A 25957-nucleotide genomic window follows, 5' to 3' on the forward strand; every position below is an offset into this window, starting at 1 on the left:
AATGTGGAGGGCATTATGCAGAGTGAAGTTAGCCACAAAAGAACAAATATTGTATGAGACCACTATTATAAGAAGTCAAGAAAAGGTTTAAACAGAAAAAAACATTCTTTGATGGTTACGAGGGTGGGAGGGAGAGGAAGGGAACTCACTCACTAGACAGTAGACAAGGATCAATCTCAGTGAAAGGAAGGACAACACACAGTACAGGGGAAGTCAGCACAACTGGACCAAAGCAAATGCTAAGAAGTTTCCTGGACACATCCAAACACTTTGAGGGACAGAGTAGCTGGGGCTGAGGACTGGGGACCATAGTTCTGGGGAACATCTAGGTCCATTGTCATAAAAATGTTTATTAAGAAAATGTTCTGCATATCACTTAGTTGAGTTGCATCTGGGGTCTTAAAAGTTTGTGAGCACCCATCTAAGACGCATCAATTTGTCCCATATGACTCAGAGCAAAGGAAAATGAAGAAAGCCAAAGACACAAGGAAAATACTAGCCCAAGAGACTAAAGGTCCACAGAAAAACCAGACTCCACCAGCCTGAGATCAGAACAACTAGATGGTGCCCAGCTACCACCATTGACTGCCCTGATAGGAAACACAACTCAAATTCATGCAAAGAGACCAGACTTAATGGTCTGACACAGACTGGAGGAACCCCCAAAACCGTGGCCCCTAGATGGTCTGTTAACCAGAACTGAAACAATTCCTGAAGCCCACTCCTCAGACAAAGATCATACAGGACTACAAAACAAAACAAGTCCACGAGAGCCGAAATATGACTTTGAGTATACACCTCCTGAATTTAGAGATCATCTCAAGAATTGATTTGATGCATTGAACACTAATGACCAAAGACCAGACAGTTGTGGAATGACATCAGGACATCATACATGAAGAAAGGAAGAGGTCATTAAAAAGACAGGAAAGAAAGAAAAGACCAAACGGATGTCAGAAAAGACTCTGAAACTTGCTCTCAAACATCGAGTAGCTAAATCAAAAGGAAGAAATGATGAAGTAAAAGAGCTGAAAAGAAGATTTCCAAGGGCGGCTTGAGAAGACAAAGTATTATAATGACATGTGCAAAGACCTGGAGGTAGAAAACCAAAAGGGAAGAATGCGCTCAGCATTTCTCAAGCTGAAAGAACTGACAAAAAAAAACTGAAGCCCCAAGTTGCAATAGTGAAGGATTCTACAGAGAATATATTAAACGACGCAGGAAGCATCAAAAGAAGATTGAAGAAATACATAGAGTCACTATACCAAAAAGAATTGGTTGACATTCAACCATTTTAGGGGGTAGCATATGATCAGGAACCGATGGTACTGAAGGAAGAAGTCCAAGCTGCACTGAAGGCATTCAGCAAACGGATGCAGCCCTGGAAGTGCTCACTCATCTATGTCAACAAATTTGGAAGACAGCTACCTGGCCAACCAACTGGAAGAGATCCGTATTTATGCCTATTCCTAAGAAACATGATCCAACCGAATGCAGAAATTATCGAACAATATTCATTAAGATCACACACAGGTGAAATTTTGCTGAAGATCGTTGAAAAGCGGCTGCAGCAGTATATCAACAGGGAACTGCCAGAAATTCAAGCCAGATTCGGAAGAAGACGTGGAACCAGTGATAACATTGCTGATGTCAAGTGGATCCTGGATGAAAGCAGAGAATACCAGAAGGATGTTTACCTGTGTTTTATTGACTATGCAAAGACATTCGACTCTGTGGATCATAACAAATTATGGATAACATTGTGAAGAATGGGAATTCCAGAACACTTAATTGTGCTCATGAGAAGCCTGTACATAGATCAAGAAACAGCTGTTCTAACAGAACAAGGAGATACTGTGTGGCTTAAAGTCAGGAAAGGTGTGCATCGGGACTGTATCCTTTCACCATCCTTATTCAATTTGTGTGCTGAACAAATAATCCGAGAAGCTGGACTGTATGAAGAGGAATGGGGCATCCAGATTGGAGGAAGACTCGTTAACAACCTGTGTTATGCAGATGACACAACGTTGCTTGCTGAAAGTGCAGAGGACTTGAAGCACTTACTGATGAAGTTTAAAGACCGCAGCCTTCAGTATAGACTACAGCTCAACATGAAGAAAACAAAAACCCTCAAAACTGGGCCAATAAGCAACATCATGCTAAACGGGGAAAAGATTGAAGTTGTCAAGGTTTCCATTTCACTTGGATCCAAAATCAAAAGACAAATTACATTGGGCAAATCTGCTGCAAAAAGACCTCTTTGAAGTGTTGAAAAGCAAAGATGTCACCTTGAAGACTAAGGTGCACCTGACTCAAGGCATGGCATTTCGGATTGTCTCATATGCATGTGAAAGCTGGACAATGAATAAAGAAGACTGAAGAAGAATTGATGCTTTTGAATTGTCGTGTTGGTGATGAATATCGAATATTCTGTGGACTGCCAAAAAAATGAACAGATCTGTCTTAGAAGAAGTACAACCAGAATGCTTCTTAGAAGCAAGGATGGCGAGACTAAGTCTTACATACTTTCGGCATGTTATCAGGAGGGATCAGTCCCTGGAGAAGGACAGCATGCTTGGTCAAGTAGCAGGCTAGTGAAAAAGAGAAAGACCCTCAATGAGATGGAATAACACAGTGGCTGCAACAATGGGCTCAAGTATAGGAATGACTGTGAGGATGGTGCAGGACTGGGCAGTGTTTCATTCTGTTTTACACAGCATCGCTATGAGTCAGAACCAACTGGACAGCACCTAACAACAACAACATAAAATGAAAAATAATACATATGAGGAATGTGCTTCTTAGTTCAATCAGATACACGAGACGAAATGGGCAGCTCCTGTCCGAGGCAGGATAAGAAGGCAGGAAGGGCCAGGAACTGGTTGAATGGACACAGGGAAGCTGGGGTGGAAAGGGGGAGTATACTGTCACATTGTGGGGATTGCAACTAATGTCAGTTTCTTTTGGTTTCTTGCAGTAGTGTTTTGTATTTTTCTTTGTATGGGTCTTTAACATCCCTGGTTAGATTTATTCCTGTGTACTTTATCTTCTTGGGGGCTATTGTAAATGGTATTGATTTGTTGATTTCCTTTCGAAGTTCCCTTTGTTGGTGTACAGGAATCATACTGATTTTTTTCTTTTTAATCTTCTATCTTATCCTACTACTTTGCTGAAATATTCTATTAGTTCCAGTAGGTTTCTTGTGGATTCTTCGGGGGTTTTCTGTACAGGGTCATATCATTTGCAAATAGGGATAATTTTACTTCTTCCTTACCAATTTGGATGCCCTTTATTTCGTTTTTTGGCCTTATTGCTCTGGCTAGTACCTCCAGCACAGTGTTGAATGAGTGATGATAAAGGGCATCCTTGTCTGTTCCCGTTCTCAAGGTAAATGCTTTCAGTCTCTCCATTTCGAATGATGCTGGCTGTTGGCTTTGTATAAAGGCCCATTATTATGTTGAGGAATTTCCCTTCTGTTCCTATTTTGCTGAGAGTTTTTATCAGGAATGGGTGTGGGACTTTGTCAAATGCCTCTTCTGCATTGATTAATACTATCATGTGGTTTTTTTGTTTTATTTATGTGGTTTATTACGTTGATTGATTTTCTAATGTTGAACCATTCCTGCATAAAAAAAAATTTTTTTTATTCCTGCATACCTGGTATGAATCCCACTTGATCATGTTGTATAATTTTTTAAAAATGCAATTGAATTCTATTGGGTATAATTTTGTTGAGGATTTTTATGTCTATGTTCGTGAAGGCTATTTGTCTGTAGTTTTTTTTTTTTTTTTGTGGTGTATTTGCCAGGCTTTGGTAGCAGGGTCATGCTGGCTTCACATAATGGGTTTGGGAGTATTCCTTCCTTTTGTATGCTCTGAAATAGCTTGAGTAGTATTGGTGTTAGCTCTTCTTTCAAAATTTGGTACAATTCACCAGTGAGGCAGCCTGGGCTAGGGACTTTTTTTTTTGGTTGGGAGTTTTTTTTTTTTTTAATCTTTTAGTTTTTTATGGGTTTGTTAGGTTTTTCTACCTCAGTTTGTGTTAGTTTAGATAGGTAGTGTTTCCAGAAATTTGTCCATCCTCTAGGTTTTTTAATTTGTTGGAGTATAATTTTTCGTAGTATTTCGTTATAATCTTTTTTTTTAGTTGGGTGTGTTGTGATATCACTCATCTCATATCTTATTCATGTTATTTGCTTCCTGTTCTGTTTTTCTTTTGCCTGTCCGGCCAGTGGTTTGTTGATTTTGTTGATCTTTTTAAAGAACTAACTTTTGGTCTTCTTGATTCTTGTAATCTTTTTTATTCTCTATTGTATTTATTTCTGCTCTAATTGCCATTATTTCCTTTCTTCTGGTGCCCGAGGACTTCTTTTGCTGTTCTTTTTCTATACTAGTTATAGGGTTAATTGTTTGATTTTGGCCCTTCTTTTTCTGTGAATTGATCTCTAAGCAGTCCTTTTGCTGTGTGCCAAATGTTTTGGTAAGATGTGTTTTCATTCCCACTTGATTGTATGAATTTCTTTATTCTGTCCTTGATTTCTCCTGTAACCCAATAGTTTTTAAAGAAGGTATTGTTCAGTTTCCATGTATTTGATTTTTTTTTTCGTTGCTCTTTCTGTTTTTGATTTCTGCTTTCATTGCATTGTGATCAGAGAAAATGCTTTGTATTATTTCAATGTTTTGGATTTTGTTAAGGTTTGCTCTTTGGCCTAAAATGTGGTCTGTTCTGAAGAATGTTTCATTATCATTGGAAAAGAAGTATACTTTGCTGCTATTGTGTGGAGTGTTCTGTATATATCTATAAGGTCAAGCTGACTGATGGTGGCATTTAGATCTTCTGTATCTTTATTGAGTTTCTAGATATTCTGCCCTTCATTGTAAGTGGTGTGTTGAAGTCTCCTACTATTATTCTGGAGCTTTCTATCTCTCTTTTCAATGCTATTAGAGCTAGTTTTATGTATTTTGGAGCCCTATCATTGGGTGCGTATATATTTATTATGGTTATGTCTTCGTGGTGTATTTACCATTTAATCATTATATAGTGTCCTTCCTTATCCTTTGTGGTGGATTTTGCTTTAAAGTCTATTTCATCAGAGATTAATATTGCTACTCCTGCTTTTTTTGGTTGCTATTTCCTTGATACATATTTTTTCTATCCTCTGAGTTTTAGTTTTTGTCTTTGTGTCTGAGATTTGTCTCTTGTAGACAGCATATAGATACATCATTTTTTAAAATTCATTCTGCCACTCTCTGTCTCTTTACTTGTGCATTTAGACCATTTATATTCAGTGTAACTATTAGTAGATATGAATTTACCGATGTCATTCTGATTTGTGTGTGTGTGTGTGTGTGTGTGGTGTCAACAGTTTCTTTGTTGGGCTTAATTTTCTGTGATGAGTTCTTTTAGTTTATGTATCTTCTTTTCATCTGTTTCATTATTGTTGATTTTGTATTTGGTGAGTCTTTATGTTTTTCTTCTTTGTTATTTTGATGGATGGGTTCATTAGCTTCCTTTGTGGTTACCTTGAAAGTTACCTTTATTTTTCTAAGTTTAATCCAATCTTTTATTTTTTAATAATGCCTTGGCTTTCTCTTCATATGAAAGTTCTATGACTACACTGTTTATTCCCCTTTTATTTTGATTTGTCATTGTTTACATATTGATGTCTCTGGTTCTCTATTTTCAGCCTTTTAGCTTTGATCTGTTTTTGTGAATTCCTTATTTTGGTTGATAACTGGTTGATCTGTCCTGTGCCTTAGTCATGGATTGTTGTGTAATGTTGATTTTCTAACTGGAGGACTCCCTTTAATGTTACTTGTAATTTTGGTACAGTTTTTACAAATTCCCTTAATTTCTGTTTAACTGTAAATGACCTCATTTCACCATCTTATTTAAGAGACAACTTTTCTGGATATATAATTCTTGCCTGACCATTTTTTTTCCTTCAAGGCTTTATATATGCTATCCTATTGCTTTGCCGCATGGTTTCTGCTGAGTAATCAGAGTTTAATCTTATTGCTTCACCTTTGTAGGTGATTTTTCGTTTATCCCTAGCTGCTCTCAAGATTCTTTCTCTGTCTTTGGTTTTGGCAAGTTTGATTATGATATGTCTTTGTGACTTTTGTGGTCTATCCTCTATGGGGTTCACGGAGCTTCTTGAGTAGATATCTTGTCATTTTTCATGATATTAGGAAAGTTTTCTGCCAGCATATGTTCAATTCTCTCTATGTTTTCTGTTATCCTTCCCCTGTTCTGGTACTCCAGTCACTTGAAAGTTTTTCCTCTTGATAGTATCCCACATCATTTTTAGGCTTTCTTTTTTTTTATATTCTTTTTTCTGATTTTTTCTCAAACAAATTGGTGTCAAGGGATTTATCTTCCATCTTACTAATTCTGACTTCCTTTGTCTGAATTCTGCTCCTGTGACCTTCTATTGAGTTGTCTAATTCTGAAATTTTATTGTTAATCTTTTGGATTTCTCATTGCTTTCTCTGTATAGTTTCTAGCAGCCTCTTTATTCTTTTGTTTTGTTCTTGTATTGTTTCTTGAATTCTTCTATTGTGTGTTCCCTTGGTTTGGTCAGAGTTTTGCCTTATCTCTTTCCTGATCTCTTGGAGTGCTCTGTATATTAGCCTTTTGAATTCTTTCTCAGGTAGTTCTGTTACCTTATTTTCCCCTGGAAGGCTTTCTGGTTCTTGATTTTGGTCACTTGCTGGAGCCATCTTGACCTGCTCCTTTATTTGGTTTGTTGCTGACTCTTATCTCTGAGACATCAATAAGTTATCATATTTATTGTATTTTTGTTAACTACATCCTGTATTTTTGTTTTGTTTTGATATGTCCAAGTAGGCTGAGTGTGTTTTCTACTTCGGTTATTGGCATCGTTGAAGCTCTCACATCCTGTCTGCATGTGGTCAGAGCACCTACTAGGTGTGTGAGCCCAGGAATCTATTCACTGTTCTTGCAGGGGTGCAATTATTCAGGGCACAGGTGTCCAGATCATTGGTCACCGTGTGTTGCAGACTCTAACCTACAGTTCTAGGCAGGCAGGGCTGTGTGGGGGTGTTCAGAGCAGGCTTAGGTCTCTGGTTGCAGTGGTTGGCGATGTGTGGGGCAAGGCAAGGCACTCTTTGCTGCCCCTGGATGTCTGAATGGAGGAATGTCCACCTCTGCTAGAGCACAAAGTGGTGGTGGGGGGGAGTAGTACAGCCAGTCCTTGGGTGTCGGTGCCGTTGGCTAGAGGGCTTGAGAGGCACCAGTAATTCTCAGACCCCTGTCATGTGTGACTAGATTGAGTGGGTGGTATTGCTGGCCCTCAGGCCTCCGGTGTCAGTTGGTGAGGTCCCTTCTTAGGGGCAGTGTGGTGTCAAATGTCACAAATCTGCAGCTCCCCCTTGGTACTGCAGGTGAAAATGGGCTTCAAGTGTATGCCCTGCCTGTGTTATGCTAATGAGGGCACGCAGTGTTGAATTGGCCCACAAGGCACTGGGCGGGCATGGAGGGCACTGCATGTCTGTGGAGCCCTTATGCCCATGGCTGGGAAAAGGGTCAGGGCCTCCCCACCTACCCTTAGTTCCCAGCTTAGGGGTTGTGGCGTTTTCGAATACCAAGGGACTGGTGTTGGAATAGGGTGAGATATGGGTGAGGAAAAGGGAGTGCTTTCCGGTTGTGAAGTTCTGGGGTTATCACGCCAGTGCATGCAGTGGTTTGGGAGCTCGCACTTAACTTTCACAGGTGTGGTGTCACTTCTGTTTGGCTCTGGATGTGTGTGGAGATTTGATGCTGCTTAGCTGCACCAGATGTCGTAGGCCTTGGCTTGGAATGTTGCTGCTTGCCTCAGTCCGTGCGTGCTGTGCTGTCTCAGCTAGCAGGACTCCAGTGATGTGTAGTTCTCCGTTTCTGTTGCTTTTGAATTGCCTCTCCTTCCACGTGCCACTCAGTCGGATTCTTCAGCTTTGTCTTTAATGATTAGGATTCCTAGATTGTCATATTTATTCAATTCACTAGTTGTTTGGGGTCTTCGTTGTAAAGAGGGATGACAGGAAGTGTCTGACTATTCCGCCATCTTGGTCCTGTCTCCTCAGTCTGTTTCATCAACTCTGTATTTGTTGTTCTCGATCCAAAGTCTTCATTTGTGCCCATTTTAATTTCTTGAGTCTTTGTCGTAAGGGGTCATTATGGTGTGTCTAATGCTTTGTAGAGATAAGAGTTCTGTTCTGTGGCCCTAGAGTGCAGTTTTAGTCTTAACCAATTATTTACAAAATGTACTCTGTCAGTTAATAGTGGAAACAGGCAAGAGATTACAGATGGATTAGTGCCAGCTAAAGATTTGGAAACACCATTCAGAGTACATTGTTATTAATGGTACAGGTGACAGTCATGCCCTATAGGAAAGACAATAAGCTTTTTATTTCACATTCTACCACTGTTTACAAAGGACCTCATTGTTATTAGAGGCCCCAAAGAAAAAGATAATTGATGTTTGGAGTTTTGCTTACTAAGAATATGGCCTCAGATTCACACTATTTAAATACTGACTTTGCCATCAACTGCTTGTCACTTAATAGAAATGTTTACATATTCTTTGCCTTGTATTATTTCCTTTAGATTAAATAAAGTTTCAGAAAATATCCTCAAGGGTAGACAAGATATTATGATATAATCTTTTGCAGTTTTGATTTCCTCATCATGAATCATCCTGATGTGGTTGACTAAAATAAGCAATTACTTGGAAATGATCTTTAACATTCTACGAGTCTGATATTACTTTGATTTTTTGTTGAAGGAGGCCTGGTGGCACAGTGGTTAATAGCTCGGCGCTAAACCAAACGTCAGCAGTTCAAATCCACTAGCTGCTCCTTGGAAACCCTATAGGGCACTTCTACTCCATTGTGTAGGGTTGCTATGAGTTGGAATCAACTCAATGGCAAAGGGTTTGGGTTTGTTGTTTTGCCATTAACTGCTTGTCACTTAATAGAAATGTTTACATATTTTTTTCTTATAGTATTTCATTTAGATTGAATAAGGTATCAGAAATTATAGTCAAGGATAATGGACTAGATGTTATGATAATAATCTTTTGTCATTTTGATTTCCTTTGATCATGAGTCATCTTGTTGTGGTTGAATAAAATAAGCAATTACTTGGAAATGGTCTTTAACATTCCAGGAGTCTAATATTAGTGATTTCTTTGTTTAAAATAGGAACATTTAAATCCACATGGGCTTTTCTTAATGATGAAAATCCTCTTGAAAGGTGAAACAGCTGATGAAGAACTCATTGGAGGTATCATTTCTGTGTGTGAAATATCACTATTTTGAAATATTACCACTGATTTGTTAAATATAGTATCTTTTTAGTATATTAACAATTGTTATAATTTCAGGCTGGCTGAGGGAAAACTGATCACATAAGAAAGTCAGAGATTGTCAGCCAGGAAGAAAGAAAGAAAGAAGAGAGAAGAGTAAGCAAATTTAAAAAGTGGTTAAAAAAAAAAAGAAGTCAATAAAACTGATCAGTTTTCTTTTAGTCTAGCAGGGAATTGTAGCTTCCCAACCCTTCTTAAATTGTCTACCACCGTGAAGATTACCTATTTATGGAAAATCCTTTGGAATACTGTGCTTTTTGTAATTGCTGGTATAAGCATTGGTATTTGTTTTTCAGAATTATCAAGAGATTAGAATGCACACACCACAAAATAGACACCCTGATATACAGCTATGGGTTGTTGGGCAGTTCACCTAGCTTATATGTGCTTCAGTTTCTTCCTTTTTAAAAGGGTGTTCTTTTAAATTTTTTTGTGATTTGAGTGAAAGTTTACAGCGCAAATTAGTTTCTTTAAAAAATTTATACACAAATTGTTTTGTGACACTGGTTGCAATCCCCACAATGTATCAGCACTCTCCCCCTTTTTCTTTACACCCGGGTTTCCCTGTGTGTCCGCACGTCCAGTTTTCCTGTCCCTTCCTGCCTTCTCGTCTTTGCTTTTGGGCAGGTGTTACCCATTTGGTCTCAAATACTTGATTGAACTAAGAAGCACGTTCCTCATATGTTATTGTTTATTTATTTTTTTATCTAATCTTTTGTTGAAAGTATGTCTTCAATTCTGAGTTAGCAAGGTGTCTGGGGGCCATCTTCTTGGGGGTTCCTTCAGTCTCTGTCAGACGAGTTAGCCTGGTCTTTATCTGTTAATTTGAATTTTGTTCTACATTTTTCTCTTGCTCTTGCTTGGACCCTCTATTGTGATCTCTCTCAGAGCCGTTAGTGATGGTAGCCAGGCACCATCTACTTCTTCTGGGCTGAGGTTGGTGGAGGCTGTGGTTCGTGTGGTCCATTTGTCCTTTGGACTAATATTTTCCTTTTGTCTTTGGTTTTCTTCATTCTCCTTTGCTCCGGATGAGATGGGACAAATAGATGTATCTTAGATGGCTGCTTGCTAGCTTTTTTTTTTTTTTTTGTAATTTTTATTTTATTTTAATAACTTTTATTAAGCTTCAAGTGAACGTTTACAAATCCAATCAGTCTGTCACATATAAGTTTACATACATCTTACTCCCTACTCCCACTTGCTCTCCCCCTCTTGAGTCAGCCCTTTCAGTCTCTCCTTTCCTGACAATTTTGCCAGCTTCCCTCTCTCTCTATCCTCCCATCCCCCCTCCAGACAAGAGTTGCCAACAAAATCTCAAGTGTCCACCTGATATAATTAGCTCGCTCTTCATCAGCGTCTCTCTCCCACCCGCTGACCAGTCCCTTTCATTTCTGATGAGTTGTCCTCGGGGATGGTTCCTGTCCTGTGTCAACTGAAGGTCTGGGGAGCATGGCCGCCGGGATTCCTCCAGTCTCAGTCAGACCATTAAGTTTGGTCTTTTTATGAGAATTTGGGGTCTGTATCCCACTGATCTCCTGCTCCCTCAGGGGTCCTCTGCTGTGCTCCCTGTCAGGGCAGTCATCGATTGTGGCCGGGCACCAACTAGTTCTTCTGGTCTCAGGATGATGTAGGTCTCTGGTTCATGTGGCCCTTTCTGTCTCTTGGGCTCTTAGTTGTCGTGTGGCCTTGGTGTTCTTCATTTTCCTTTGCTCCAGGTGGGTTGAGACCAATTAATGCATCTTAGATGGCAGCTTGTTAGCATTTAAGACCCCAGATGCCACATTTCAAAGTGGGATGCAGAATGATTTCATAATAGAATTATTTTGCCAATTGACTTAGAAGTCCCCACAAACCATGTTCCCCAGACCCCCGCACTTGCTCCGCTGACCTTTGAAGCATTCATTTTATCCCGGAAACTTCTTTGCTTTTGGTCCAGTCCAATTGAGCTGACCTTCCATGTATTGAGTGTTGTCTTTCCCTTCACCTAAAGCAGTTCTTATCTACTGATTAATCAATAAAAAACCCTCTCCCACCCTCCCTCCCTCCCCCCCTCGTAACCACAAAAGTATGTGTTCTTCTCAGGTTTACTATTTCTCAAGATCTTATAATAGTGGTCTTATACAATATTTGTCCTTTTGCCTGTGACTAATTTCGCTCAGCATAATGCCTTCCAGGTTCCTCCATGTTATGAAATGTTTCAGAGATTCGTCACTGTTCTTTATCGATGCGTAGTATTCCATTGTGTGAATATACCACAATTTATTTACCCATTCATCCGTTGATGGACACCTTGGTTGCTTCCAACTTTTTGCTATTGTAAACAGAGCTGCAATAAACATGGGTGTGCATATATCTGTTTGTATGAAGGCTCTTGTATCTCTAGGGTATATTCCCAAGAGTGGGATTTCTGGGTTGTATGGTAGTTCTATTTCTAACTGTTTAAGATAACGCCAGATAGATTTCCAAAGTGGTTGTACCATTTTACATTCCCACCAGCAGTGTATGAGAGTTCCAATCTCTCCGCAGCCTCTCCAACATTTATTATTTTGTGTTTTTTGGATTAATGCCAGCCTTGCTGGTGTGAGATGGAATCTCATCGTAGTTTTAATTTGCATTTCTCTAATGGCTAATGATCGAGAGCATTTTCTCATGTGTCTGTTAGCTGCCTGAATATCTTCTTTAGTGAAGTGTGTGTTCATTTCCTTTGCCCACTTCTTGATTGGGTTGTTTGTCTTTTTGTGGTTGAGTTTTGACAGAATCATGTAGATTTTAGAGATCAGGCACTGGTCGGAGATGTCATAGCTGAAAATTCTTTCCCAGTCTGTAGGTGGTCTTTTTACTCTTTTGGTGAAGTCTTTAGATGAGCATAGGTGTTTGATTTTTAGGAGCTCCCAGTTATCGGGTTTCTCTTCATCATTTTTGGTAATGTTTTGTATTCTGTTTATACCTTGTATTAGGGCTCCTAGGGTTGTCCCAATTTTTTCTTCTATGATCTTTATCGTTTTAGTCTTCATGTTTAGGTCTTTGATCCACTTGGAGTTAGTTTTTGTGCATGGTGTGAGGTATGGGTCCTGTTTCATTTTTTTGCAAATGGATATCCAGTTATGCCAGCACCATTTGTTAAAAAGGCTGTCTTTTCCCCAATTAAGTGACTCTGGTCCTTTGTCAAATATCAGCTGCTCGTACGTGGATGGATCTATATCTGGGTTCTCAATTCTGTTCCATTGGTCTATGTGTCTGTTGTTGTACCAATACCAGGCTGTTTTGACTACTGTGGCTGTATAATAGGTTCTGAAGTCAGGTAAGGTGAGGCCTCCCACTTTCTTCTTCTTTTTCAGTAGTGCTTTGCTTATCCGGGGCTTCTTTCCCTTCCATATGAAATTGGTGATTTGTTTCTCTATCCCCTTAAAATATGACATTGGAATTTGGATCGGAAGTGCGTTAAATGTATAGATGGCTTTTGGTAGAATAGACATTTTTACTATGTTAAGTCTTCCTATCCATGAGCAAGGTATGTTTTTCCACTTAAGTATGTCCTTTTGAATTTCTTGTAGTAGAGCTTTGTAGTTTTCTTTGTATAGGTCTTTTACATCCTTGGTAAGATTTATTCCTAAGTATCTTATCTTCTTGGGGGCTACTGTGAATGGTATTGATTTGGTTATTTCCTCTTCGGTGTTCTTTTTGTTGATGTAGAGGAATCCAAGTGATTTTTGTATGTTTATTTTATAACCTGAGACTCTGCCAAACTCTTCTATTAGTTTCAGTAGTTTTCTGGAGGATTCCTTAGGGTTTTCTGTGTATATAATCATGTCATCTGCAAATAGTGATAACTTTACTTCTTCCTTGTCAATCCGGATACCTTTGATTTCTTTGTCTAGCCTAATTGCCCTGGCTAAGACTTCCAACACGATGTTGAATAAGAGCGGTGATAAAGGGCATCCTTGTCTGGTTCCCATTCTCAAGGGAAATGCTTTCAGGTTCTCTCCATTTAGAGTGATATTGGCTGTTGGCTTTGCATAGATGCCCTTTATTATGTTGAGGAATTTTCCTTCAATTCCTATTTTGGTGAGAGTTTTTATCATGAATGGGTGTTGGACTTTGTCAAATGCCTTTTCTGCATCAATTGATAAGATCATGTGGTTTTTGTCTTTTGTTTTATTTATGTGATGGATTACATTAATGGTTTTTCTGATATTAAACCAGCCTTGCATACCTGGTATAAATCCCACTTGATCAGGGTGAATTATTTTTTTGATGTGTTGTTGGATTCTATTGGCTAGAATTTTGTTGAGGATTTTTGCAGCAATGTTCATGAGGGATATAGGTCTATAATTTTCTTTTTTGGTAATGTCTTTACCTGGTTTTGGTATCAGGGAGATGGTGGCTTCATAGAATGAGTTGGGTAGTATTCCGTCATTTTCTATGCTTTGGAATACCTTTAGTAGTAGTGGTGTTAACTCTTCTCTGAAAGTTTGGTAGAACTCTGCAGTGAAGCCGTCCGGGCCAGGGCTTTTTTTTGTTGGGAGTTTTTTGATTACCGTTTCAATCTCTTTTTTTGTTATGGGTCTATTTAGTTGTTCTACTTCTGAATGTGTTAGTTTAGGTAGGTAGTGTTTTTCCAGGAATTCATCCATTTCTTCTAGGTTTTCAAATTTGTTAGAGTACAATTTTTCATAATAATCTGAAGTGATTCTTTTAATTTCATTTGGTTCTGTTGTGATGTGGTCCTTCTCATTTCTTATTCGGGTTATTTGTTTCCTTTCCTGTATTTCTTTAGTCAGTCTAGCCAATGGTTTATCAATTTTGTTAATTTTTTCAAAGAACCAGCTTTTGGCTTTGTTAATTCTTTCAATTGTTTTTCTGTTCTCTAATTCATTTAGTTCAGCTCTAATTTTTATTATTTGTTTTCTTCTGGTGCCTGATGGATTCTTTTGTTGCTCACTTTCTATTTGTTCAAGTTGTAGGGACAGTTCTCTGATTTTGGGTCTTTCTTCTTTTTGTATGTGTGCATTTATCGATATAAATTGGCCTCTGAGCACTGCTTTTGCTGTGTCCCAGAGGTTTTGATAGGAAGTATTTTCGTTCTCGTTGCTTTCTATGAATTTCCTTATTCCCTCCTTGATGTCTTCTATAACCCAGTCTTTGTTCAGGAGGGTATTGTTCATTTTCCAAGTATTTGATTTCTTTTCCCTAGTTTTTCTGTTATTGATCTCTAGTTTTATTGCCTTGTGGTCTGAGAAGATGCTTTGTATTATTTCGATGTTTTGGACTCTGCAAAGGTTTGTTTTATGACCTAATATGTGGTCTATTCTAGAGAATGTTCCATGTGCGCTAGAAAAAAAAGTATATTTTGCAGCAGTTGGGTGGAGAGTTCTGTATAAGTCACTGAGGTCAAGTTGGTTGATTGTTGTAATTAGATCTTCCGTGTCTCTGTTGAGCTTCTTACTGGATGTCCTGTCCTTCTCCGAAAGTGGTGTGTTGAAGTCTCCTACTATAATTGTGGAGGTATCTATCTGGCTTTTCAATTCTGTTAAAATTTGATTTATGTATCTTGCAGCCCTGTCATTGGGTGCGTAAATATTTAATATGGTTATGTCTTCCTGATCAATTGTCCCTTTTATCATTATATAGTGTCCTTCTTTATCCTTTGTGGTTGATTTAAGTCTAAAGTCTATTTTGTCAGAAATTAATATTGCTACTCCTCTTCTTTTTTGCTTATTGTTTGCTTGATATACTTTTTTCCATCCTTTGAGTTTTAGTTTGTTTGTGTCTCTAAGTCTAAGGTGTGTCTCTTGTAGGCAGCATATAGATGGATCGTGTTTCTTTATCCAGTCTGTGACTCTCTGTCTCTTTATTGGTGCATTTAGTCCATTTACATTCAGGGTAATTATAGATAAATAAGTTTTTAGTGCTGTCATTTTGATGCCTTTTTATGTGTGTTGTTAACAATTTCATTTTTCCGCATACTTTTTTGTGCTGAGGCGTTTTTCTTAGTAAATTGTGAGATCCTCATTTTCATAGTGCTTGACTTTATGTTAGTTGAGTTGTTACGTTTTTCTTGGTTTTTATCTTGAGTTATAGAGTTGTTATACCTTTTTGTGGTTACCTTATTATTTACCCCTATTTTTCTAAGTAAAAACCTAACTTGTATTGTTCTATATCGCCTTGTATCACTCTCCATATGGCAGTTCAATGCCTCCTGTATTTAGTCCCTCTTTTTGATTATTGTGATCTTTTACCTATTGACTTCCATGATTCGCTGTTATGTGTGTTTTTGTTTAATTAATCTTAATTTGTTTGTTTTTGTGATTTCCCTATTTGAGTTGATATCAGGACCTTCTGTTTTGTGACCTTGTGTTGTGCTGATATCTGATATTATTGGTTCTCTGACCAAACAATATCCTTTAGTATTTCTTGTAGCTTTGGTTTGGTTTTTGCAAATTCTCTAAACTTGTGTTTGTCTGTAAATATCTTAATTTCGCCTTCATACTTCAGAGAGAGTTTTGCTGGATATATGATCCTTGGCTGGCAGTTTTTCTCCTTCAGTGTTCTGTATATGTCATCCCATTCCCTTCTTGCCTGCATGGTTTCTGCTGAGTAGTCAGAACATATTCTTATTGATTCTCCCTTGAAGGAAACCTTTCTTTTCTCCCTGGCTGCTTTTAAAATTTTCCGTTTATCTTTGGTTTTGGTGAGTTTGATGATAATACGTCTTGGTGTTTTTCTTTTTGGATCAATCTTAAATGGGGTTCGATGAGCATCTTGGATAGCTATCCTTTCGTCTTTCATGATGTCAGGGAAGTTTTCTGTCAGGAGTTCTTCAACTATTTTCTCTGTGTTTTCTGTCCCCCCTTCCTGTTCTGGGACTCCAATCACCCGCAGGTTATCCTTCTTGATAGAGTCCCACATAATTCTTAGGGTTTCTTCATTTTTTTTTAATTCTTTCATCTGATTTTTTTTTCAGCTATGTTGGTGTTGATTCCCTGGTCCTCCAGATGTCCCAGTCTGCATACTAATTGCTCGAGTCTGCTCCTCTGACTTCCTAGTGCGTTGTCTAATTCTGTTATTTTATTGTTAATCTTTTGGATTTCTACATGTTGTCTCTCTATGGATTCTTGCAACTTATTAATTTTTCCACTATGTTCTTGAATAATCTTTTTGAGTTCTTCAACAGTTTTATCAGTGTGTTCCTTGGCTTTTTCTGCAGTTATCCTAATTTCATTTGTGATATCATTAAGCATTCTGTAAATTAGTTTTTTATATTCTGTATCTGATAATTCCAAGATTGTATCTTCATTTGGGAAAGGTTTTTATTCTTTTGTTTGGGGGGCTGGAGAAGCTGTCCCGGTCTGCTTCTTTAAGTGGTTTGATATGGATTGTTGTCTCCGAGCCATCACTGGGAAACTAGTTTTTCCAGAAAATCCGCTAAAAAAAAATGCAGTCAGATCCCTATCAGAGTTCTCCCTCTGGCTCAGGCTATTCAGATGTTAATGAAGCCGCCTGGGGAGAGTGGGGGAGGGAACAGAGAGTTAGGAGAGTAGCACCTCAGAATATAGCCAGAGTTGCTTGTCTTGCTTGGAATGACTATTATATCTGAGATTCCCGCGGGCGCGTCGCCTATGTGTGCTGGCTGTGTGGAGATTGCCCCCAGGGGCTCTGGCCCGCTGGAGTCACGGTCAGATCCTCCGCTTCCAGCCCCATGCCCAGCGTCAAGGCTCCCCTACTGGGACGGTGCACTCTCGACTCCAAAATCAGTCGCTGCCTCCCGGGGACTTCTCATCCCTCCAGCCGCGTGGCCGTGCCGCCCCCGAGAACCAGTTCGGCCTTCTCCCGGGGTTAGTTCAGATGGGTGGAGCAGCTCCCCGTGCTTGTGCCGTGACCGAGTGTCCCGGCTGGGACGCTGTTCTCCCCGCTCCACTACCAGTCGCTGCCTCCCGGGGACTTCTCCTACCGGCTGCGTCCCACGCCACCCGCGCGACCCGGCTGGTCCCCTTCCCGGGGTTAGTTCAGGGGGGTGGAGCAACTCTCCGTGTTTATGGCGTACCTGCGTCCAGTCCAAATCCCTGCGGGACGGTTCCCCGGCTCGGGTGCTGCTCTTTCTGCTCCAAGACCAGTCACTGCCTCCCGGGGGCTTCTCCTACCGGCTGCGTCCCACGCCGCCCGTGGAACCGGCTGGTCCCCCTCCCGGGGTAAGTTCAGGGGGGTGGAGCAGGTCTCTGTGCTTGTGCCGTACCTGACTGGTACGCTGGCTCCAGGCTCTGGAAACAATCGCTGCTTCCCCGTATTAGTTCATTCTCCGTCTCTAAATCTGTGTTTGTTGTTCAGGGTTCGTAGATTGTTATGTATGTGATCGATTCACTTGTTTTTCCGTGTCTTTGTTGTAAGAGGGATCCGAGGTAGCGTCTGCCTAGTCCGCCATCTTGGCTCCGCTCTCTGCTTGCTAGCTTTTACAACCCCAGATGCTACTCACCAAAGTAGGATGTAACACATTTTCTTTATGAACTATGTTATGCCAGTTGACCTAGAAATCCGCTGAGACTATAGTCCCCAGCTCTCAACCCCAGTAACTGGGTCCCTCAAGGTGTTTGTTTGTGTCTAGCCAGCTTCTATAACTTTACGTTGGTCAAGTTGTGCTGAGTTCCCCTATATTGTGTGTTGTCTTTCCCTTCACCAAAGTTAACACTCGTCTACTGTCTACTTAATAATTTCTTCTCCCCAGCCTTCCCCTCACTGTCTTCCAAACTTTTTGGCATAGATGAGTGAGTGCTTTCAGCATTATATCTATTTAATGAAGCATCTCAGTTGGTATTCCATCAATTCCTGGACCCTTGTTTTTCCCTAATGCCTTCAGTGCAGCTTGGACTTCTTCCTTCAATACCATCAGTTCTTGATCCCATGCTGCCTCCTGAAATGCTTGAACACTGACCCAATTCTTTTTGGTACAGTGACTGTGTATTTCTTTCGTCTTCTTTTGATGCTCCCTGCATTGTTCCACATTTTGCCCATATAAGCCTTCAATATTGCAACCCAGGGTTGGATTTTTTATTTCAGTTCTTTCAGCTTGAGAAATGCTGAGTGCGTTCTTCCCTTTTGGTTTTCTGTCTCCAGGTCTTTGCACATTTCATTGTAATACTTTCCTTCATCTTCTTGAGCTGCCCTTTGAAATTTTCTGTTCAACTCTTTTACTTCATCATTTCTTTCATTTGCTTTAGCTATTTTACATTCAAAACAAGTTTCAGAGTCTCTTCTGACACCCATTTTGGTCTTTTCTTTCTTTCCTGTCTTTTTAATAATCTTTTGCATTCTTCATGTATGATGTCCTTGATGTCATCCCACAACTCATCTGGTCTTTGTTCATTGTATTCAGTGTGTGAAATCTTTTCTTGAGATGGTCTCCAAATTCAGGTGAGATATACTGAAGTTCATACTTTGGCTCTCATCCAACCCAATTGGCTCTCATAAAAAAAATTTTTTTTGCATGTTTATTGTCTGCAGTTTCATTTTGAACTTGCACATGAGCAGTTGGTGGTCTGTTCTGCATTCAGCCCTTGGCCTTGTTCTGACAGATGATATTGAGCTTCTCCATCGTCTCTTTCCACAGATGTAGTCGATTTGATTCCTGTGTATTCCATCTGGTGAGTTCCACGTAATAGTCACCATTTATGTTGTTGAAAAAAGGTATTTGCAATGAAGAAGTTGTTGGCCTTGCAAAATTCTGTCATGCGATCTCTGACATTGTTTCTATCACCAAAGCCGTGTTTTCCAATCACCAATCCTTCTTTGTTTCTAACTTTCGCATTCCAATCACCAGTAATTTTCAATGCATCTTGATTGCATGTTTGATCAGTTTCAAACTGCAGAAATTGATAAAAATGTTCAATTTTTTCATCTTTGACCTTAGTGGTTGGTATGTAAATTTGAATAGTTGTATTAACTTATCTTCCTTGTAGGCATATGGATATTATCCTATCCCTGACAGCATTGTACTTCAAGATGGATCTTAAAATGATCTTTTTGACAATGAATGCCACACCATTCTTCTTCAGTTTGTGCTTCCAGGCATAATAGACTGTATGTTTGCCCTATTCAGAATGGCCAATGTCAGTCCATTTCAGCTCATTAATGCTTAGGATATTGATCTTTACACATTCCATTTCATTTTTGGTGGCTTCCAGTTTTCCTAGATTCACTCTTTGTATATTCCACATTCTGATTTTTAATGGATGTTTGCAGCTTTTTATTTTCACTTTGATTCACAGCATTTTATCGGCTTGAGTCGTTCTACATCAGCAAATGAAGGTCCCAAATGCTTTATTCCCTCCACGTTGTTAATGTTGACTCTACTTTGAGAAGGCAGTACTTCCACAGTCATATTTTGAGTGCCTTCCAACCTGACAGGCTCATCTTCTGGCACTATATCAGATATTGTTCTACTGCTATTTATAAGGTTTTCACTTGCCAATTTTTTAGAAGTAGATTGCCAGATCGTTCTTTGTAGTCTGTCTTAACATGGAGGCTCCATGAAACCTGTCCATCATGGCAATCCATCTGGTATTTGAAGTACCGGTGGCATAGCTTCCAGCATCACAGCAACATGCAAGCCACCACAGCATGACAAACTCACAGATGCGTGACTAATTACCTCCAGGAAGAAGGAGAATTAAGAATAGGAGAAGAAAACAGAATGTTTGGCTAATTGCCTCCATGAACAACGGCCTCCTTTGGTATGAGACCAGAAGAAGTGGATGGTACCTGGCTGACATTACTGAACATTTCAATCAAGGATTCTATGGAAGAATCCTGATGGAAATAGAAAGTGCAAAACAAAATTTTAACTTCTTATGGACTACAGATTTTCTGGAGCCATGGAGGCTGGATGAACCCCTGAAACTATTGCCCTGTGGTTATCTTTAAACCTTAAACCTAGAACATCCCCTGAAGTCTTCTGAAAAAAAAAAAGCAATAGTTTAGCTTAATTCGTAAAGAATGTCCGCCTTGAGCATTATGTTCTGTTAAGGACTGTCTATATCGTTCAAAGTGGCAATAGTATTTGGAAAGATTAGATAGGAGCCTTTAGGGGGCAGTGGATTTATGTTAACGGGGGAGGAACAACTCAGAAAAGGAGAGTGAGAATGGTTGCACAACTCTAAGAATGTAATCAATGCCACTGAATTGTGTATGTAGAAACTGTTGAATTGGTGTATGTTTTGCTGTGCATATTCTCAAAACAACAAAATAAATTTAAAAAAAGACTTTGAAAAATTGGTAGACAAAATGTGGAAAACATTTAGTAGGTAGATTTTGAATAGAGGAAGATTAGTAAAAATAGGTAAGCTTCCTCAAAAGTGAAATTAATATAATTATTCCTTTTTTTTGTTAGCTGTCTTGGAAATACTCCGTCTTGGCATGTCTTTAGACTTCTGTCTGAGCATTGCTAAACTGCTGATAGATCATGAAAGGTACATAAGAATTGATTCTCTTTTCTCTACACACTAACATTTTTCTAAGGTTTCTGTTGATATATATTTACTATATTAAGACATATACTCAGAGGGCACAATGTTTACCACTGTACTGATCAAATTAGAAGATGGAACTGCTTGCTTAATGGCTGTCTTAGTCTGGGTTCTCTAGAGAAGTTAAACTAGTGATATATATATGTATATTTATAAGTGTAGAGATATTTGCTTATATATGTCTCATATGTGTATATGACATTTTTGTATGGTTATAAATATAGAGAGATTTATGTGTGTGTGTGTGTGTAGAGAGAGAGAGATTTACTTCAAGGAAATGACTCACATAGTTGTGGGTCTGGCAAGTCCCAAATCCGTTGGTCAGTGGCAGGCTGGGGATTTCTGCTGGGTCCCAAGATTGCAGGAGCTGGCGAATCCAAAATCTGCAGGGCAGGTGGCAAGATGGAGAATTCTACAGGCTTACATCCCAGGAACCAGAGGTTTGAAAGAGAGAGCGAGCTTTGCCAGAGCACCTATTTATATACTAGAGGCAGGACACACCCCCAAGGAAACTCCTCTCTCAACTGATTGACTGATCATACCACTTCACATCATGGAAGATGATTACATTATATTACTATGGAAAAGCAACCCGTCCAGTGTCCGCCAAGCCTCTGAGAATCATAGCCTAGCCAAGTTGACACATAGCAATAATCATCACAATGACTTTAAATGACAGTAAAATTTATTCTAAGATTTATATTAGCATGAATAAAATAAAAATGGATTAAGATAGTCAAGTTTCTGTAAAACAGGAGTTAGGCTAGGTTAACCTACAGGCCAGTATCACTTGGAACAGGAAGGCAAAAGCAAGTATACTTTAGTAAGTTATATATCTTTCTGGCTCTATCTTCACTGTATCATTGTACTCAAAAAACCCAAAACCCTTCTTGTACTCAAAAGGAACCTTAAAGCTCTTCTAGACCAAGGGCTCTCAAACTTTGATGAATGACTGGGGAATAAGCATATAAAAAAAATGCTCAACATCATTAGCCACCAATGAAATGCACACCCACTGGGATGGCTAGAAACAAAATGAAACAAACAAACAAAAAACATAATAACAGATGTTGGTGAGGATGTGGAGAAATTGGAAGCCTCATATATTGCTGGCAGGAACATAAAATGATGAAGCTGTTTTGGAAAACAGCCTGGAAATTCCTCAATAAGGTAAAGGGGAAGTTACCATAGGACTTGGCAGTTGTACTCTTAGGAGATTGAAAACCTGTTCACACAAACACTTGTACACGAATGTTCGTAGCAGCATTATTTTGATAGCCATAAAGTGGAAATAGCCCAAATGTCCATCAACTGATGAATGGATATATAAAATGGGGTATATCTATTTAATGGAATATTATGCAGCCATAAAAGGAATGAAGTACTGATTTATATTGTGCTAAATGAAAGAATCCAGTTACAAAAGACCACATACTGTATAATTCAGTTTACATGAAATATCCAGAATTAAGGAAATTTATAGACAGACAGTAGATTAGTGGTTGCCTAGAGCTGGAGGATTTGGGCAAAATGAGGAGGGATGATATCATGGATTGAATTGTGTCCCCCAAAAATATATGTCAGCTTGGCTAGGCCATGATTCCCAGTATTGTGTTACCCTCCATTTTGTGATCTGATGTAATTTTCTTCCTTTTGTGATGTGTTGTAAATCATGACCTCTGTATGTTAATGGGATCCCTGGTGGTGCAGTGGTTAAGAGCTATGGCTGCTAACCAAAAGTTTGGTAGTTTGAATCCACCAGATGCTCCTTGGAAACCCTATGGGGCAGTTCTACTTTGTCCTATAGGGTCACTATGAGTCAGAATTGACTCAATGGCAATGAGTTAGGTTAGTTTAGGTTAGGTTGTATGTTAATGAGGCAGGATCAGTATGGGGTGTATCTTGAGTCACACCCTTACTCAAGTCACACATTTACTTAAGTCACATCCTTGCTTGAGTCACACCTTTTACCCTACAAGAATTAAAAGGAGAGAGAAGCAAGAAGAGAGGAGAGGAAACTCACTACCACCAATAAAGAAGAGCTGGGAGCAGAGCACGTCTTTTGGACCCAGGGTCTCTGTGCTGAGAACCTCCTAGACCCAGGGGAATATTGATGCCAGATCACGTAGAGATCTCCAAGATTCCCACAGGTGTTGAAAGGAAACAACTCCCCCAGAGCTACCAGGGAGAGAATGCCTTCCCCTAGAGCTGGCACCCTGAATTCGGACTTGTAGCCTCCTAAATGGAGCCCTGGTGGCATAATGGTTAAGAGCTTGCCTGCTGACCAAAAAGGCAGCAGTTTGAATCTTCCAGCTACTCCTTGGAACACTATGGGGCAGCTCTACTCTGTAGTATAGGGTCACTATGAGTCGGAATCACCTCAACAGCAACGGGTTAAGCCTCCTATAGTGTGACAGAATAAATTTCTGTTTGTTAAAGCCATGCACTTGTGATATTTCTGTTATAGTAGCACTAGATAACTAAGACCGATGGCTAATGGGCATGGGGATTCTTTTTGGGGTGATGAAAATGTTCTACAATTGATTGTGGCAATGGTTCCACAACTCTGACAATATACTAAAAAACATTGAATTACATACATTAAATGGGTGAATTGTGTGTTATATGAATGATATCTCAACATTGCTGTTATAAAAAAATCACTAGGTCATATAATATTTGTCATTTTGTGATTGATTTATTTTACTCAGCATTATGTCTTTGAGATCCATCCATGTTGTACATGTATGAAGACCTCATTTCTCTTTCTGGCTGAGTAATATTCCATTGTACGTATGTACCACATTTTGTTTATCCGTTCATCCTTTGGTGGGCATTTAGGTTGTTTCCACTTTTTGGCTATTGTGACTAATGTTGCAATGAACATTGTTGTATATATGTCTGTTTGCATCTCTGCTTTCAGGTTCCTTAGGTATATTCCTAGCAGTGGAATTGCTGGGCCATATGGTAGTTTTATTTTTTGAGGAACTGCCCCACTGTTTTCCACAGTGGATATATGATTTTTCATTTCCACCAGCAATGGATAAGGGTTCTAATTTCTCCTACATCCTTGCCAATATTCGTGATTTTATTTTATTTTATTTTCCTTATCCATCCTTATGGGAGTGAAATGATATCTCATTGTGGTTTTGATTTGCATTTCTCTTTTGGCTAATGATGGTGAGCATGTTTTTGTGTGTTTGGTGGCCATTTGAATGTCCTTTTTGGTAAAAAAAAAAAAAGTCTGTTCAAGTCCTTGGCCCATTATTTGATTGGGTTATTTGTCTTTTTGTTGTTAAGTTGTCAAAGTTTTATGTATATATATATGTTATTAGATTCCTAGTGGATATATGGTTTACAAAGATATTCTCCCAGTCTGCAACTTCTCTTTTCATTTTTTTCATAAAATCTTTTGATGAACAAAAATTATTAATTTTTATCAGGTCCCATTTATTTATATTGTCTTTTGCTGTTTGTGCTTTTGTTATTATATTAGATAATCCATTGTTAAAAGCTGGGGATGACAGCCTTGCACCTGCATTTTCTTCTAAGAATTTTATGGCTTTAGTTTTCACATTTAGATCTTTAATCCATTTTGAATTTGTTTTTGTGTATAGTGTGAGGCATGGATCCTTTTTAATTTTTCTGCATGTGGAAATCCAATTTTCCAAACACCATTTATTGAACACAGTCTTCTTTCCCCATTGAGCGTACTTAGTACCCTTGTCAAAAACCAGTGGCCTCTGTTTGCCTGGAGCAACAGAGGAAGAAGGAAAGTAAGGAATAGGAGGAGTATATGGAATTTGTGGCTAATTGCCTCCATGAACTACTGACTCCTTTGCCATGATATTGGAGGAAGTAGATGGTGCTCAGCTACCATTACTGAACATTTTGATTGAAGATTCTATAGAGGAATCCTGGCGAAAAGGGAGAGAATGTGGAACAGAATTCTAAACTCTCATGGAGTCTAAACTTCCTGGAGACATTGAAGGTGGATGAACCCCTGAAACTGTTGCTATGAGATAATCTTTAAACGTTAAAATTATACCAAAAAATCCGCTAACATTTTCTTTAAACCAAACAGTAGTTTAGCTTGATTAGTAAAGAATGTCTGCCTTGAGAATTGCGCTCTTCTAAGAGCTGTCTGTATGGGATCAAATCGACAACAACAACGTGAAAGATAAGGTGGAAAATTTAGGGGGCAGTGAGAACATGTTAATGGGGGAGCAACAATTCGGAAAAGGAGGGTAAAAATGGTTGTACAACTTAAAGATTGTAATCAATGTAACTGAATTGTACATGTAGAAATTGTTGAATTGGTGAATGACCTGCTGTATATATTCTCAACAACAACAAGAAACAAAATAAATTTAGAAAAAGGCACATGGAACATTCTGCAACCAAACCACAGCCACCGATTTATAATGTAAATGACAAGTAAACATTTTTCATTGTATGTTACTGAGTTTATTCTTTACCACAACCCTACCTAACATGTACTAAGTATTATAAAAGTGTTATGTGAAGCTTTATGTTACTAAGCATTTTCTCAAGCAACATATAAAAAAGTACAACTATTTTAAAGTGTCAAAAATAAAATCACTAGGGAACTTGATAAAAATTTAGAGGTCAGGCCCCATCTTACTTCAACAAGCCTGGGCTTCTATTCTTTATTAGTTCTCCAGGTGGTTCTGAGAACCACTCTTCTAGACCAGAAATCAGTACAATTTTTCTGTAAAATGTCAGATAGTAAATGTTTTAGGTTTTGCAGGTCATAAAGTCTTTGTCACGTCTACTCAACTCTGCTGTTGTAGTGTGAAAGCAGCCAGGAACTATATAAATGAATGGGCCTGGCTATGTTGCAATAAAATCTTATTTACCAAAAGAAGCAGTTGGCTGGGTTTGACCTACAGAATGTAGTTTGAGGACTCTTGCTCTAGATCAGTTTACCGCCTGATACATGAATTTTCCATGACTTTCTGGATAAGAAGTCATTCAACCTCTCCTGGAACACTGTCTTAGTTATCTAGTGCTGCTATCACAGAAATACCACAAGTGCATGTCTTTAACAAA

At 39.0% G+C, this 25957-nt stretch overlaps 1 protein-coding gene across 1 annotated transcript in view; it reads left to right on the plus strand.

Moving 5' to 3' along the window:
- Window positions 1-25957, plus strand: part of TEX11 (testis expressed 11) — a 515004-nt gene that overhangs the window by 183848 nt on the left and 305199 nt on the right. The window contains 2 exon segments of the mRNA XM_049871470.1: window positions 9205-9286; window positions 20749-20827. Coding sequence (XP_049727427.1) covers window positions 9205-9286; window positions 20749-20827 — 161 coding nt within the window.

The sequence above is a fragment of the Elephas maximus genome, chromosome X (genome assembly GCF_024166365.1).
Source record: "Elephas maximus indicus isolate mEleMax1 chromosome X, mEleMax1 primary haplotype, whole genome shotgun sequence".
Lineage (NCBI taxonomy): Eukaryota > Metazoa > Chordata > Mammalia > Proboscidea > Elephantidae > Elephas > Elephas maximus.